Source organism: Urocampus carinirostris, chromosome 6 (assembly GCF_059441175.1).
Source record: "Urocampus carinirostris isolate Australia breed hairy pipefish chromosome 6, RoL_Ucar_1.0, whole genome shotgun sequence".
NCBI lineage: Eukaryota > Metazoa > Chordata > Actinopteri > Syngnathiformes > Syngnathidae > Urocampus > Urocampus carinirostris.
Window position 1 is genome coordinate 17,125,689 of NC_142354.1, and position 17,418 is coordinate 17,143,106.

General features: G+C 41.2%; 1 protein-coding gene across 1 annotated transcript; it reads left to right on the forward strand.

Moving 5' to 3' along the window:
• The first annotated feature begins 6,676 nt into the window (after positions 1 to 6,676).
• Positions 6,677 to 16,739, forward strand: akr7a3 (aldo-keto reductase family 7, member A3 (aflatoxin aldehyde reductase)). The gene is made up of 7 exons (XM_088338076.1): positions 6,677 to 7,017; positions 7,992 to 8,179; positions 8,262 to 8,366; positions 13,989 to 14,085; positions 14,180 to 14,279; positions 16,154 to 16,283; positions 16,359 to 16,739. The coding sequence occupies exons 1-7, from the start codon at positions 6,726 to 6,728 to the stop codon at positions 16,518 to 16,520; spliced, it is 1,074 nt and encodes a 357-aa protein (XP_088194202.1). The 5' UTR covers positions 6,677 to 6,725; the 3' UTR covers positions 16,521 to 16,739.
• The last annotated feature ends 679 nt before the right edge of the window (positions 16,740 to 17,418 follow it).

Here is a 17,418-nt window from a genome sequence, read left to right on the forward strand (position 1 = left end):
CATATTGGTTTCAAAACCAGATGTAAGCATTTATTTTGTAAAAACGTCACAACATTCTGAGAATAGGGAGCCTTATGTGCTTACCTTTGGCGAGAGATGGGAAGGAGTGCTTGTACTTTTTGCATAGCTCCACCCATCCCTCCCACTCACCCAATCAAATGACTAAGTTCTCTTCCGGTGTTTTGGCGTATTTACAGTTCTGTGGATTCATCATAAGGTATCTGAACACTGAACACAGATTACATAGTGAACTTTTATATAAAGGATTCTTTAGCGTTGTACAGCTAAAACAAGTTTTTTTTTTCCCCATTTTTTGTGTAACACCTTGACTGTAAATTGTAGTGAAAAACGTGCCATATACTGGACTGTCTCAGAAAATTAGAATATTGTGATAAAGTTCTTTATTTTCTGTAATGCAATTAAAAAAACAAAAATGTCATACATCCTGGATTCATTACACATCAACTGAACTATTTCAAGCCTTTTATTATTTGAATATTGCTGAATTTGGTTTACAGCTTAAGAAAACTCAAAAATCCTATCTCAAAATATTAGAATATCATGAAAAAGTATACAAGTAGGCTATTCAACTAATCACCTGAATCATCTAATTAACTCGAAACACCTTGCGAGGGTTTCCTGAGCCTTAAAAACACTCAGCTTGGTTCAGTAAACTAAATCACAAGTATGGGGAAGACTGCTGATCTGTCTGCTGTCCAGAGGACCATCATTGATACCCTCCATCAGGAGGGTAAGACACAAAAAGAAATTTCTCAAAGAGCAGGCTGTTCACAGAGTGCAGTTTCAAAGCATATCCACAAAAAGTCTGTTGGAAGGGAAAAATGTGGCCGGAAACGCTGCACAACCAAGGGAGATGACCGCATCCTTAACAAAATTGTGAAGAAGAGCCGCTTCCAGAATTTGGGGGAGCTTCAAAGACAGTGGGCTGAAGCTGGAGTCCAGGTATCAAAAGCCACAGTTCACAGACGTGTCCGGGAAATGGGCTACAATAGCCGTATTCCCATGGTCAAGCCACTTCTGAACTCAAGACAACGGAAGAAGCGTCTGACTTGGGCTATGGAGAAGAAGCACTGGACAGTTGCAGAGTGGTCCAAAGTCCTCTTTTCAGACGAAAGCAAGTTTTGCATTTCATTTGGAAGTCAAGGCGCCAGAGTCTGGAGAAAGGCTGGAGAGGAGCAAAATCCAAGTTGCTTGAAATCCAGAGTGAAGTTCCCACAGTCAGCAATGGTTTGGGGAGCCATGTCAGCTGCTGGTGTTGGTCCACTGTGTTTCATCAAGTCCAGAGTAAATGCAACTGTGTACCAAGAGATTTTAGAGCACTACATGCTTCCATCTGCTGAAAAGCTCTATGGAGATGAGGATTTCATTTTCCAGCATGATCTGGCACCTGCCCACAGTGCCAAAACCACCAGTAACTGGTGCACTGACCATGGCATCAATGTCCTTGATTGGCCTGCTAATTCCCCTGACCTGAACCCCATCGAGAATTTGTGGGGTATAGTTAAGAAGAAGATGAAAGACACCAGACCTACAAATGCAAATGAGCCAAGGCCGCTATCGAAGCATCCTGGGCATCAATAACACCTCAGCAATGCCACAGGCCGATTGCCTCCATGCCACGCCGGATTGATGCAGTAATCCGTGCAAAAGGATTCCCAACCAAGTACTGAGTGCATCAATGGACATTTTCAAATGTTTGATTTAGTTTTGCTGTTATAAAATTATTTTTTTACTTGGTCTGAGAAAGTATTCTAATATTTTGAGATAGGATTTTTGAGTTTTTTTCAGCTGTAAGCCAAAATCAGCAATATTCAAATAATAAAAGGCTTGAAATAGTTCAGTTGATGTGTAATGAATCCAGAATGTATGACATTTTTGTTTTTTTAATTGCATTACAGAAAATAAAGAACTTTATCACAATATTCTAATTTTCTGAGACAGTCCAGTATATACTGCGAAGTAATCATTCGTCAGTAAGTTTTGGTTTGGCATTGCGTGTAACTTAATAGGTAAGACAAATCAAGTTTTGGACAAGATGGAGAAATTTTGCATGCAATCAAATCTGTCTCTGAGCCACAGATACTCGTAGAAAGAGCCATATATGGCTCGCGAGCCATAGGTTCCCGACCCCTGAACTAAACTTTAACCAGATAAGAAAAAGTAAACATAGTAACTAATTTTGGACTAACTTTGTATCTTTTCGACTTGAGATAAACGTAACCCGATTATTGAAATCTAATTTTGAATCCGATCATTTCCTATTCCTGGCCGCTTTGTCCAGCTCGTCCAATAACATCCCTAGGCTCTCCCAGGCTTGCCGAGAGACATGGTTTCTCCAGCATGTCTTGTGTCACCCCTAGAGCCTCCAGCCAGTTTAACATACCGGAAAACCTAGTGAGGTAGGCATCCAGGAGGCATACTTACCAGATGCCCAAGCCACCTCAACCGACTCTCTTCAACACAGAGGAGGAGCGGATCAACACTGAGTCCCTCCCGGATCACAGAGTTCCTCACTAAGGAGAGCCGAGACACCCTGTAAAGAAAGAACAATTTAGCCACTTTTATATGGAATTTTGTACTTTGGGTCTTGACACACAGGTAGTGACTATTGTTGAGTATAGGCTCAGCCCATTCTTCACCCCAACGGACCTATGATCAATCATCCACTCCATCCTGCCCTCACCTGTGAAAAAAACTCTGAGATACTTGAATTCCTCCAATTGAGGCACCATCTTATCCCTTATCCAAGGAGGGCATGCCACCCTTTTACAGCTGAGAACAATAGTCTCGGATTTGGAGATGCTGATCTTCATCGCAGCCGGTTCAAACGTACGATTTGAAGAAGGCGAGAGCATCCCATAATCTGTTAAAAGCAGACATGGAAAGCTGAGACCACCAAACCTGACCCTTTCTTCGCCTAAGCTGCGCCAAACACTGTACAGATCCATCCATTATCTGTACCGCTTATCCTCAGTAGGGTCGCAGGGGTGCTGGAGCCCATCCGAGCTATCTTCGGGCAGTGGCCAGGGGACACCCTGAACCGGTTGCCAGCCAGTTGCAGGGCACACAGAGACAGACAATGTGCTCGCTCATTCACACCTAGGGACAATTTGGACCGGTCAATTAACCTGACATACATGTTTTTGGAATGTGGGAGGAAACCGGAGTGCCCGGAGGGAACCCACACAAGCACGGAGAGAACATGCAAACTCCACATAGGAGGTTCGATCTCATGACCTCAGAACTGTGCCGCATACGCGCTAACCACTACGCCGCCGTGCTGCACTGCACAGATGTCCCAGATTAATCACAAATGACAATTCAAGATGCAGCATTGTGAATGTTTAGTTTGCGCGACAGCCCAACAGGTAGGAGGTCCTGTGTTCAAATCCAGCTACCGGCCTCCCTTTGCAGAGTCTGCAAGTTCTTCCCCTGCCTGCGTGGGTTTCCTCTGGGCTCTCTGGTTTCCTTACACATTCCAAAAAAGTGCATGGGAGGTTTATTGTCTGGTCAAAATTGTACCTAGACATGAATAACTGTGAATGTCTCTGTGTGCCCTGCGACTGGCTGGCAACCGGTTCAGGGTGTCCCCTGCCCACTGCCTGAAGATAGCTGGGATGGGCTCCAGCACCCCCGCGACCTTAGTGACAATCAGCGGTGCTGAAAATGGATGGATAGATAGATGGATCCAAGATACAGTGAATTGAAGGGCGGTAGTTTCCTTTTTGTTCCTTCGCATGTTCGTGGAATTTCTGGTGATGAGAATGTTGGTAGAATCAGAGGCTAGAGATTAACATCTTCTCAAGAAGTTTTTTATTGGTAGAATATATTCTGGACACCATTGTGGTGTATACATGGGCTACATTCTCCAATAGTTTAACAGTGACATTTGAAGCAAGCTTTCTGAGGCGTTACAAAACTGTTGAAGCTTTGGTCTGTTTTCCAATGCTTGATCAATATCCTGCTATCAGCCATTTCGACAGCTCACAAATAGACAGATAACATCAAATCAAGTTAACAATCGAGAACAATGTGTCCAGGAATAACAGACTTAAATTGATGTGATCATTTCGTCCTCTTGAGGGTCCTGAGAAGCCCCGTAGTGGCTAGTCTTCTGAGTAAAAGGTACTGGGACCAACAACTGACGCGTGCGGTCAAGGGGTCGACAGCCGCCGCTGTTCTCATAAACACTACTTCCAGTGCTCACATGGAGCATGGCGGACCGCTGCTAAAAGGCCTTTGGAGGAGGATGCAGCATCAACCGAATGACCTTCGAATAAAGGACATAATGACTTAACTGTTATACAAAGGGGAAGGTGCATTCAAATGGACAAAGGAAGGCAAACACTACCCTATCAGGAGCCAGGTTTAGTTTCAGAGTGTTGTTGATGTTCAAAAAAGGAAAAACGTTTATTAAAGGAAGTGAAGGTGAGCCTCCATTAGAGACAGACCAAAATAGATAGAAAGACCTCTTTCCAGTGGGAACTTCCGATTTATTTTTGCTTTGTTGATTCGTAGCCTTGGGAATGTCCTCCCAGCATTAAAGTAATTGTCAGACATTTTGACTGTGCATTTCTGAATTTAACCAAAATCTCTCTCTCTCTCTCTCTCTCTCTCTCTCTCTATCTATCTATCTATCTATCTATCTATCTATCTATCTATCTATATATATATATATATATATATATATATATATATATATATATATATATATATATATATATATATATATATATATATATATATATATATATATATATATATATATATATATATATATATAGAACAGGATCAGGACCCAAATGCGTGACGTTCTCACACAAGCCTTTTATTTTACGGGAAATGGGGAGTCATGCGCGTTAGGCAGCGGTCTGGCATGGAAAGACAGATAAGATATCCATTTCTTTTTATTTCCTGATATATTATGTCGCATAATATTAACATTTTGGGGGGCTTATTTAGTCGGTTGTAAGATACAGAACTGTACTTAATCACATTTTTTAGTGGAAGTACAATGTTGGCAACATGATTCACTTGATATAATTGGAAATTATTTGAATGCAGCACAAACTTTTTATTCTTTTTTCTGTGTTTTTTTCTGCTTTTTTTTAAATTCCTTTAAAAAAAATCTCATTGTGTATATTTTTTCCGAGCTGTTACTTTTTTCTTTTTGTTCTCTATTTCCTTTTTTCCTACATGTCTTTCTTTTCTTTTTTTCTGGCATTTTTCTAAATTTTTCCATCTTTTTTTCTCTTCCTTTTGTTTCTTTTTTTCTCAGCTTTTCACTACTTTTTCATTTTTGTATTTTTTTCTTTTTTGTTCTATTCCCCCCTTCCTTTAAGTCATTTTGTGCATAATTTTACTTAATATTTGGTCATGTTGGGATTAAAGAAGCAAAAACAACCTGAAGAGCCGTTTAGGACCCGAAAGAGCTGGTTCCTTTTAGTGAGCCGAGCCGAAGAAGCCGGTTCTCGACATACTCTACTAACTTTACTCAACTTCGTTCGACTTCAAAACTTTAGATAGATAGATAGATAGATAGATACTTTGTTCATCCCCGAAGGGAAATTCACATTTCCAGCAGCATCCCTGAGCTGAGAACAATCGAGAACAATCGAAAATAACACGGGAGCTGCTGGAGTGGCTGCCATTCGTGACGGCGCCGGAAGAAAAGATTCAATTTGAATCATGTACAAACAAACAAACAATTGAATCATGTACAAACAAACAAACAAACAAAATATTCATGTTTCAATAAGTGGAGTGTTAATAAAATGGGGGGAAAATAATTTCTGATACTGATATAACCAGGTAAAACTAATTTTAAGTTGACTTAAGTCGCTTCTTAATAAGTAATTTTTAGCCCTCATTTTTGTGCGCCCGCTAGATTTTCTTGTGCGCCGAGAATGTGCGAGCAGTGCGCAATTACGCACGCGCGCAGCTTAGAGGGAACACTGCTTGGTAGCCAAGGGGGCGCCAGCCTGCAAAAGTTTGGGAACTATTGGTCTATAATATAGGGGTGGCGAACACGCGGCTCTAAAGCTGCATGCGGCTCTTGGACAATAAGAATGCGGCTCTTTGCCTCATCATTTTTTACTGTGGCTCTTTGCCAGAATTCATGTTTAGTTTTTGAAATCAACACAAGAATAATACTTGCTCCCACATTCCAAAAAACATTAATTGGCTGGTCCAAATTGTCCCTACGTGTGAGTGAGTTGTCTGTCTCTGTTTGCCCTGCGACTGGCTGGCAACCAGTTACGGTGTCCTCTGCTCACTGTCCCAAGATAGCTGGGGTGGGCTCCAGCACCCCCCGCAACCCTGCTGAGGATAAGCGGTGCAAATAATGGATGGATTATTTATTAAGATGCTATTGAGTTTTTATGGTACCATGTCTGCACTTTTACCTTTAATGTGTATATGGAGTTATCTATGGGTATTGGGTTTTTATCAATATTTATTCAGAATTTACGGATTTGAGTATGTTTTGGATCTTTGTATTTTCTTTTGGTTATGAATGGACGAAGTTTCGTTTTCTTTGTCGACGACATTAATTTGTTGTTAACGTCTGAACCCCGTTTCACAGATATTTAGCTCTCTCTTGTGTCACTTGGCAGTATAGCAGCTATTTGCCTATCATGGAGGAGGAGCTCCTTGCATGTGACGGGTTTCATCACCGTCTGATGTGAACCTTGAACTTTTGCACTATGCAGTGCGTAATAACAGCGCGACTGCTCACACCTTGCAATTCAATTTTAATAGCAAGCGCGCTGAATTGCAAGCTTCACGTGAAGTTTATACATCGACGAAACATGTCGGCGATGCGACCAGCTACATTTCTCGGCACTATGGCTTTCGGAGCCCGGGCAGACGCCGAGCAGAGTCTAGAGATGACCAAGACCTTTCTGGAGCGTGGACATAAACATATCGACACTGCCTTCATGTACAACGACGGAAAGGCTGAGACCATCATGGGGGGAATGAAGCTCTCCAAAATGGGTTCAGTATTGATTTTTTTTAAATAATACGTCTCCCTGGGCAGCACGGCGGCGCAGTGGTTAGCGCTTGTGCGGCACAGTTCATGTCACGTGAACCTGTCGTGGGTTCAAATCCAGCTCCAGACTTCCTGTGCGGAGTTTGTATGTTCTCCCCGTGCTTGCGTGGGTTTCCTCCGGGCACTCCGGTTTCCTCCCACGTTCCAAAAACATGCATTTCAGGTGTATTGGCCGGTCCAAATTGTCCCGAGGTGTGAATGAGCGAATGCGTTGTCTGTCCCTGTGTGCCCTGTGATTGGCTGGCAACCAGTTCAGGGTGTCCCCTGCCCACTGCCTGGAGATGGCTGGGATGGGCTCCAGCCTCCCCCTCCGCGACCCTAATGAGGATAAGCGGAATGGCTAATGAGATGAGATAATACGTCTCCCTGTCCTTCGCTTTTGCAGATTTTCTTTTCGTATCCCATTCCTGTCAACCTCCACCTGTTGCGCCCCCTTTTGAAGATTGCAATTCCACTTCATTAGCAATAATAAATCTTAAAAATACAATGTGGCACCTATTTACTCACAGCTAGACTGTGCAGAAATTCTGCGTCAAATGAGTAAACTACGATGGCCTCAGTTTGGTTAGGGGGGGTAGAGAATAAGAAAAAGGAATGAATGTGAGCAAAAATGAGAAAGACAGAAATAAAGAGATAAGAGAGTGAAAAAAGAATAAGAGAGAAGGTGGGAAAAAGAGAGAAAAAACAGAGAAAATCAAGAGAAATGAATCGAAACAGAAAAAAATAGAGAAATAAAGAAAAAGAAAATGTGCGGTCCCTTCTCAAAGTTTCTTCATTTTCCTCATGTTAAGGTTTTTGAGTTTTTCCTTGCCTTCATGTAGGTTTTAGATCATGGGAATGTGTCATAATAGTCTGTAGTTTGCAATAGGAATTCCAAACAAATGTTTGTTACTTACTTACTTTATTTATTCAAATCCAGTCAGTATCGCCACCAAAGCCAATCCGTGGGACGGCAAGACCTTGAAACCGGAAAGCGTGCGCTCTCAACTGGAAACCTCCCTGAACCGTCTGCAGGCTGATTGCGTGGACCTCTTCTACCTGCACGCACCCGATCATCTCAACCCCATAGCGGACACTTTGCAGGCTTGCGACCAGCTCCACAGAGAGGTGAGGGAATAACTTTTCTGTCAGTGAAGAATCACGAGTCCATTTACAGCTTAAAAATGTTACGTTTCTGTGTCTTCCTTAGGGGAAATTCAAGGAGTTCGGGTTGTCCAATTACGCGTCATGGGAAGTGGCTGAAATTGTTTGCCTGTGCAGGCAAAACAACTGGATTGTGCCCACAGTGTATCAGGTAAATTGGGTTCGGGTATTCATTCATTCATTTTCCAGCCGCTTGAGGGTACTAGAGCCCATCCCAGCTGTCTTCGGGGAGTGGCCACCCTGAACTTGTTGCCATCCAGTCACAGTTTTGTTTTTGGAATGTGGAAGGAAACTGGAGTTCCTGGGGAAAAAACACTTAGGCTCGACGAGAACACGCAAACTCTAGAAACGGGACTGGGAGCTACACTTCTTTTAAATATAATTTTCCCAAATCTGTTAAAATCAGTTATCTTATTGACTATTCTGTCATTTTATTGTGCAATTAAACTCTAAATTTTAGAATGGCGTAATTGTGAGCCCCAAATAGTTTGTACTGTATATGAATGAGTCATGCGAAGTAGCTAGGGGGTTAAAACTACCGTATTTTCCGCACTATAGGGCGCACCCCCAAAAAATAGTTTTTGGTCCTATATCTTCCATAGATAAGGCGCACCGGATTATAAGGCGCTACAATGGGAACGTCGACAAAACAGTCAGATGATTCAGTCCAACTGATTACCCCCTTAACATTCCCAAAGCTTGCAAAGACGCAAATACGTGTCGTAGACACGTGCGGATGCGGTGTCCGTACGATGCATCATTTCAAATATCATTCGGAAGGTTAAAGTCTTGGAATTCAAGAAATGCCAACCATTCCTTAGTTTCTATTTTCTTTTTCGCTCGCAACTTTACTGTGCATATGACAATAAACACATGGAATTGAGTTTAATTCACTCAACTCATCACAGCAACATCAAAATCGTTCTAAAACAAGAAACCGGGAAAATGTAAAGCCGCATAACTCACCTAAGTTCTCACGTTCAATAATGATACGCAATCATGGTCTTCTTACAACCGTGAGTGTAGTAAATCCAGGAGAGTAAAATATTTACAAATACAGACTAATGAAACATGTTTCTTTATGGCGTACTTTAGCAAGCTTGCTATTCAGTCATCTTTTTCGGCCAATTGCAGGGTTTGTTTTGGCCCTCTAGCGTATCCGAGGCTCCGAATAACTTCAGCCAATAGCGATCGATTTAACGGATGATTGACACATCTTTTTCGGCCAATTGCAGGGTTTGTTTTGGCCCTCTAGCCAATCCGAGGCTCCGAATAACTTTAGCCAATAGCGATCGATTCAAATGATGATTGACACATTGGTTAGCCAATGAAACGCCGGTATATAAATCCCAGCATACACCGCGAACGACTTTGCCTTCGGGGGAAAATCGAGTCGGCGGCTGTTGCGTAAGTTGCGAGACCTTGCGAATTTAATATTGAGCCATATACAGTATAAGGCGCACTGTATTATAAGGCGCATGGTCAGCTTTTGAAAAAAATTAAGACTTTTAGGTGCGCCTTATAGTGCGGAAAATACGGTAGTCATTTTCACAGATGACACGGATACAGTGAAGAAAATAAGTATTTGAACACTCTGCTATTTTGCTATTTCTCCCACTTAGAAATCATGGAGGGGTCGGAAATTTTCCTCGTAGGTGCATGTGCACTGTGAGAGAGATAAACTAAAAAGAAAAATCCAGAAATCACAATGCATGATTTTTTTTAACATGTTATTTGTGTGATACAGCTGCAAATATTTTAAAACCTGTGTATCATCTAGAATTCTGCCCCGAAAGACCTGTTAGTCCGCCCATTAGAAATCCACCTGCACTCCATGTATCTTCCTGAATCAGATGCACCTGTTTGAGGTGGTTAGCTGCACTAAGTTTATGTTATTTGGAAAAGGTGCAGTGAACACGAAGGTACGAATACAGTTGGGGTTGAAATTGAAAGGGTGCATGAGAATAAACCCCTTAGAGTTACCGTTGATGATAGGCTGAGTTGGAAACCACACATCACGTACACACAGTCCACAGTTTCGAAAAGCAAATACAAGGTAAAACAACTACTGGATCCATTTTCAGTGGCACCAACCACGTGTGGCACCACTGAAAATTAGCAAATTTTGTAGTAATATGGCGCAGTACCAATGGCGTCGAGTTTAAAACAGTTTTGATCATTATGGCGCTCAATCGCCAAATTCCTCAAGTGTGTGCAGCATCGAGAAAAACAGCGATCAGCTCTTTTCCACAACGCTTGTGCGCTATATATAAACGGTGACGCCTGGAAACGTTAATGACGCCCTTCTAGTGGAGAATTTAGTCCATGTTTTTGCCAACATGCCAACGGCGACGCTAAATTCCCCATGCAGTTGGTGCCAGTTGAGGGCCATGCTTAATAGGGTGGTCCTTAATGGGGGTCGAAATTTTTTTTTTTGAAATATTGGGCTCTGACCCCCCGCATATGTTCTTATATCGATAAAAACACACTGTGTGCAATTTTGAACAATTTGGATAATATTTAGAGGTAGCTCAACGACTTTGAAATTTCCCAAAATGGTAAAATTTTGGCAATTTTCGAGAAAAAACGGAAATCTTAACCCTATGTGTACGGCGTTTTAGAACATCCAATTTCAGTCCATTGCTTATAATTGTAACACAAGAAAAGTTACAAGTAACTTTGTACACTAGGTCTGATATAATGTGCGAAAAATCCTTATTTTTCATACCAAAATTTCAGAGGCCTTGAGCGACCTCTAAATATCCTTTGATTTTGATGAAACTTTGCCTAATTACGTTTTGTATATATTGGAACATATTCAAGGGGTCAGAGCATGAAATTTTAAAAGTCGAAAAATAAGGACCACCCTAATGCTTAAGGCTCAATTTTTGAAATTGTCCAGCAGATAGTGTTCCTTTTTCACATGTTGTACCCTTTTACAGTGTCTTGCGAAACTATTTGCCCCCCTTGAACTGTGTAGCCTTTTGCTACAGTACATTTCAGACTTCAAACATAAAGATATAAAACTGTAATTTCCTGTGAGGAATCAACAATAAGTGGGACACAATCATGAAGTGGAACACACTTTATTGGATATTTCAAACTTTTTTAACAAATAAAGCACGAAAAAAAGTGGGTGTGCAAAATTATTCAGCCCCTTTACTTTCAGTGCAGCAAACTGTCCAGAAGTTCATTGAGGATTTAAATGACTAATGTAACAGAGTTGAAATTTGATTGTTTTGAGTGTTTTTTTAAATTCTCACAAAATCTTCTTCTGACTGACAAAATTCATTTTGTCAGTCATTGGTGTGTCATGTGCATGTGTGCAATCAATGAAACCAGAAGAGAGCAGATTAGCTAATACGGAGTTGCCTATCTGCTCTCCAATTCGGCCTACCATGTCAGTCAGGTGTTGCAGGGCGATGCTATCACTCATTGAGGTTGAAGTCTGTGCACTCTCCCTCAAGAACTGTTCACTTGGAGACCAGCTTGGGCTCATACCACGCCCCCTGTCCCTCCCATCGCTAACATGTTCTTGGAGACCACCTACACCACATATGTCAGAGTCAAGGCCCGCGGGCCACATTAGGCCCGCGAGAGGGTTTTACCTGGCCCGCGTGACGATATCAATATATTATTAGATCCGGCCCGCAGGCCGCTGCAAGCCAGCAGCCCGCAGTACGCATGAATACTACATTTCCCACAATGCAACGGGGACGCGCCGAGCGGGAGCAAAGCAGGAGGCGGTTTGATTTATTCAGCAGTCGATCAGCAGCAGTCATTAGCATAACAGCAAAAATTAGCCCACTGATACCCATCAACAATGGCTAAACGGAAGGTGGACACTGAAAACCGGGGCTTTCAAACAAGGTGGGAGTTGGAGTACATGTTCACGGAGGTAGCTGGAAAACCTGTGTGTCTGCTATGTGGAGAAAGTGTGGCGGTGATGAAAGAGTATAATATTAGACGGCATCATGAAACAAAACACACGCCTCAAACAAGTAATGTAGAGTTGTAGTAATACAGTACTGTATATAAATGTATGTAAATACAGTAATAATACAGTAATGTTTCCTGTGCAATTACACATTTGAAGTTTTTACTCCGTTCAAGTTTAAAAGTTAAATATGCACATAAAGAAGATCTTGTTTTTTGTTGTTCCCCTCGGGAATTTTAAAGCTTTATTGTCTATGTTGACTATGTTGTTTTTGTTTGCCGACTCTGTCCTGGGAGTGTTTCTTGTTTTTCGGCTTTTCATGGAAAATAGATCTTGATGTGGACAACAGTCTTTTGATAAAATTGTCTCCTATTTAGCAGAGAAAATGACTTTTGATTGTTATTATTTGTTAATCAGTAATTCCTTTTTTTCACACTAACCCAGAGAAAGCCCAGAAAGGAAAGTCAATGTACATTTGAGCAGGACAGATGAGGTCCAGTGTGTTGATTGCTATTGGTTTTAAGTAACAAGAGATTTTTGCACTTTATTTTATTGTATTTTGAGGCAATATTTCTTTTTAATAATTTCAGATGATTGAATGATAGAAAATGGTTATGAGTTGTTGTTATGAGATATGTTATGAGTTTTTTATATAAAGGACATTTGTATTTTGTGCCTGCTGAAATTAAAAATGACTGACAGAGTCATAAGAAAATATTGCTTTATTTATCCAATCATATTGTAATATATTTGTTGTGTTTTCAGTAGGTTAAATCTTGGTTTCAGTAAAGATTGGACAGTCCGGCCCTCGGCTTGTAGCCAAATGTTTTATTTGGCCCTCCGTCCATTTGACTTTGACACCCCTGACCTACACCTTCACTTCCATACCCACTACTAGCAAGTGTGTTTGCATTCAAACCATTAAAATGGACACCCCTGCCCCTGCCAATAGAAAAGCCCATAAATTCATCATTTTGACTACTATATCCTTCAGCCATTATACTTTCAGTAGTACAAAGATTAGGAAATAAAAAGGGAAAAAAATCAACAACAGAAATTAACTAATAATTGACGTATTGATAACAAATGCACAGTGGCACCAACACATGAGACTAAATCAGAGCACCAATGCAGTGCAACAGTACCCCCAAGTGGTCACAAGAAGAACATGCAGCAACGCCGGTAATCTGCTCACAGGGCTGATCAAGTTGATCCAGTTGTAGTCACCGCACCAGTGTAACGACCCTCAATCGTGCGCGGCACAAGGTTTCACAGTCACTCGGTTTATCGCCTGCATTCAGTAAACAAAACAATACAAAAGTCAGGGCATCTGTTCACGACTGCAATAATCTTTAGCGCGATGCAAATTAGCTAAAGCTACGGCAAGCGCTGAAGCCAATAAAGTTGAGCTGTTTTGCAAGGAGGAATGGGCAAAAATATCAGTTTCTCGATGTGCAAAACTGATAGAGACATACTTCAAGCGACTTGCAGCTGTAATGGCAGCAAAAGGTGGCGCTACAAAGTATTAACTCAATGGGGCTGAATCATTTTGCACATCCACTTTTTGTTTTTTTATTTGTTAAATAAGTTTAAAACATCCAATAAAGTGTGTTCCACTTCATGATTGTGTCCCACTTATTTTTGATTCCTCACAACAAATCATTTTTTTTTCTTGATGTTGGAAGTTCAAAATGTGGTAAAAGGTCAGAGTTTAAGGGGGCAAAATAGTTTCGCAAGCCACTGTATAATTTGATGTCTACAGTCTTACTATTAATATATTTGTCTCTACTGTCCTCATTTTGTTACTGTAATCAAATTGGCCTATGTGTTTCACAGGGGATGTACAATGCCCTCACAAGACAAGTCGAGACCGAACTGCTGCCGTGTTTGAGGTACTTCGGGATGAGGTTCTACGCGTATAACCCTCTCGCAGGTACACAGTCCGGTTTCACACAATCTAAGCAAAAATCTCTGAGGAATGACTTTGCATGACATAATAAAGTTAGTGTTTATACACTCTTGGATAGGTGGCCTTTTGACTGGAAAGTATCACTATGAGGATAAAGATGCATCCCAGCCCGCTGGGAGATTCTTTGGCAACAACTGGGCTGCAGCATACAGGGACAGGTGAATTTCTAGATCTTTCCTAGTTTCATGGCTCTTAAGTTACCTTTTTTAGAACTTGACACTGTGTTGCCTCTAATGTTGCATAATAGACTAGTCATAAATTTAATGCATTTTTTTTTAGCTTTAATTTTGAAAATTGTTAAGATTGAAACGAATTATTCTTTACTGCAATCAGTAAACGAATTTGCCTTTAGGTGTTGCTTGTGCTCCACCATAAATATTTATATTTCTCTGAAGGAGGCTGGAATCTCTTACACTGATAAAAAAAACACATTATTACGTGAGCTCTTTGAGTTCTGATATGAATTACTAATCCCAAGAAATGGAATCAATGAACCAAGCCGATGGAAATCACACACACAATTTATTAACACGGAGAATTGATGATAGAAACAAAAGTAGGGGGAGGCGCTGAAGATTACGGGAGTTTTCGATCGCTGAAAGTCTGGAAGTTACTCGCAAAAAGAAAGTTTCCTACTATAATGCTAGTCGATTTAGGGTATTTCCTTGTACAGAAGAAAACGCTCATTCCCAAGAACCGGAAAACACGGTGTAAAATCGAAAACAGTCCTCTTCCTTGTTCTTGGGGAGAGATTTGGTCTTTTGCTCCGTATGGTCTCAACATATGGCACACGTGCTTCTCAATTGGCTCTTGATTCAGTCAGTATATACATTATAGGGCACATTTTCAACCACAGTTTACAGTCAGGGTGTCACACCAACATAGCCAGTTTTGGCAGTAGTTCGCTAAGGAACCCTTTAAATGTAAGCTAATGAAACTACGTATGTTCACTGTTAAAATACTTGATGATGAAGACTCGCAGAACAAACAGCATATAACCGAAAATGCCCGCAAACCACTAGAAGTAATTGGATTGGCTAACAGAATCTCTGGACAAAGTGTTAGGCACGCCGACATGCAGCAAGGCACTCCCTTCTCTTTCTCTCTCAGCGCAGTCTGCTCCGAGGTCAAATACAACAATATCCTTATTGTTTGCAGTATTTTGTGCCATTTTTAGAAAATACCTTCGATTGCACCTTGTTTTGAAATCATTGTTTAGGACAAAAATGACAGTTAGAATGAGCTTCAACACTTTGAACCAAATGAGGCAGGAGACAAATTTTAAGTGGGAAATTTGTATCGAAATGGGACATGGATATGTATACGGCATTTTTATTACGTAATTTGATTAAATCATCAAATGATACACAGTGGAATAATGTCTGTGGAGCGGGTTTGGCTGTTTTGTTGAATTTTCTTTTCATATCTAATGTCACGCTCTCAATTATTTTTTTATATCTAAGCTTAAAACACACTTATATTCTATAGTTTATGAATGACCTATATTTCTTGTTGACAATATCTGTGATATATATATATATATGTATTTGTTATTGCTACATCCGTCGCAGCCTGGTCATCCTGGAAGGGGAATTACTTCATGTGCAGTCCCTTCTCAAGGTTACCTCATTTTCCTCATGTTGAGGTTTTTGAGTTTTTTCCTTGCCTTCATGTAGCTTTTACATCAGGGGATGGTATAATAATAGACTGTATTTTGCTATAGTTTGTGGTCTGTGCAGCTCTTTGAGACTTCTTGTGATAAAGGGCGTCAGGAATAAACATAACTTGACAGAGTTTTTCCTGGCCTTCATGTAGGTTTTGGATCAGGGGATTGTGTCATAATAGTTTGCAATAATCTGTGGTTTGCGCTGCCCTTTCAATTTCTTTGTGATTAAGGGTGTCGCAAATAAACATGACTTATGTATATTTTTGCTTGTATGGCTCTTTGGGTCATAACGTTTCCCGACCCAAACCCGAAAGTTTAAAATCCAGTTCATAAATACATTTTAGTTGTCCTCCATTTCTTGTGTAGGTACTGGAAGCAAAGTCACTTCCAAGCCATAGAAATGGTCCAAAGGGCCTTGGAGTTGGCATACGGCTCAACGTCACCTACCCTGTTGTCTGCTGCCATGCGCTGGATGTACCACCACTCCCAGCTCAAGGTGCAACCGACTTACAAATCAATTGGGCAAGGTTACGAGGAGAGATGTCTTCATTGATGTTTGACTCGTTTTTAGGGCGACCTCGGAGACGGCGTCCTCGTGGGCATGTCCACCATGGAGCAGCTCAGACAGAATCTGTCCGCCACCGAGGAAGGCCCCCTAGATGAGAAGGTGGTCGAGGCCTTCGGGGATGCTTGGAACCTGGTTGCTCACGAGTGTCCCAACTATTTCCGATAAGACGGCGATCGAAGGGTGGTTTCTTTTAAAGGGACCGTGTCTAATATTGAGTGTCTCCTTGTGGTACACAACTTTTATTCATTAAAAAAATAATTGATTTGAATACTAGGCAAAAATACCTGAACTATCATACCAATATTAATATTTGTAGAAAAAAATGTATATTCCTTTTATATAATGGAAATTTCTACTAAAGATCATGCTATGTTTGTCCAGCAACTTGCTGCTTCTCTGTGCTTTTTCCGCATTAGACAGTACAGTGCCATCTAGGGGTTAAAAAAAAAAAGATAACTAAATTGTACTGGTACATGTCCATTACCATATTTTCCGTACTACCTGGCGCACTTAAAATCCCAACGTGGCCAGAAATTTGAAAGTATGCCTTTGAAACTGCAAAATTCAGATCAAATTGGAAATGCATACAATAGTTATACATGTGTAATTACTAAAGAACATAGCTGACCTTTAAAGGAAACCATTAACTGCAACGGGAATCAAACCCAAGATGGTATGGCGAGATCGGCAACATTTAACCACCAATGACATGGACAACAGGCAGCACGGCAGTGCAGTGGTTTGCGCGTGTGCGGCGCAGTTCTGAGGTCATGAGATCGAACTTTCCTGTGTGGAGTTTGCATGTTCTCCCTGGGCCTGTGTAGGTTTCTTCCAAGGCACTCTTTCCCACATCCCAAAAACATGCATGTCAGGCTAATTAGCCGGATAAAATTGTCCCTAGGTGTGAATGAGCGAGTGAGTTGTCTGACTGGCAGCCAGTTCAGGGTGTCCCCTGCCCACTGCCCGAGGATAGCTAGGATGGGCTCCAGCACCCCGCGACCCTACTGAGGATAAACGGTGCAGATAATAGATGGATGAAAATGGACAATAAATGAAAAGGCAT

Bases quoted from the DNA above. Each gene is read 5' to 3' on its own strand.
- akr7a3 (XM_088338076.1), top strand. From the start codon at position 6,726: ATGCAGTGCGTAATAACAGCGCGACTGCTCACACCTTGCAATTCAATT. The intron at 7,018-7,991 runs GTTCAGTATTGA...ATTCAAATCCAG, and splicing joins AATGAAGCTCTCCAAAATGG to TCAGTATCGCCACCAAAGCC. The intron at 8,180-8,261 runs GTGAGGGAATAA...TGTCTTCCTTAG, and splicing joins GCGACCAGCTCCACAGAGAG to GGGAAATTCAAGGAGTTCGG.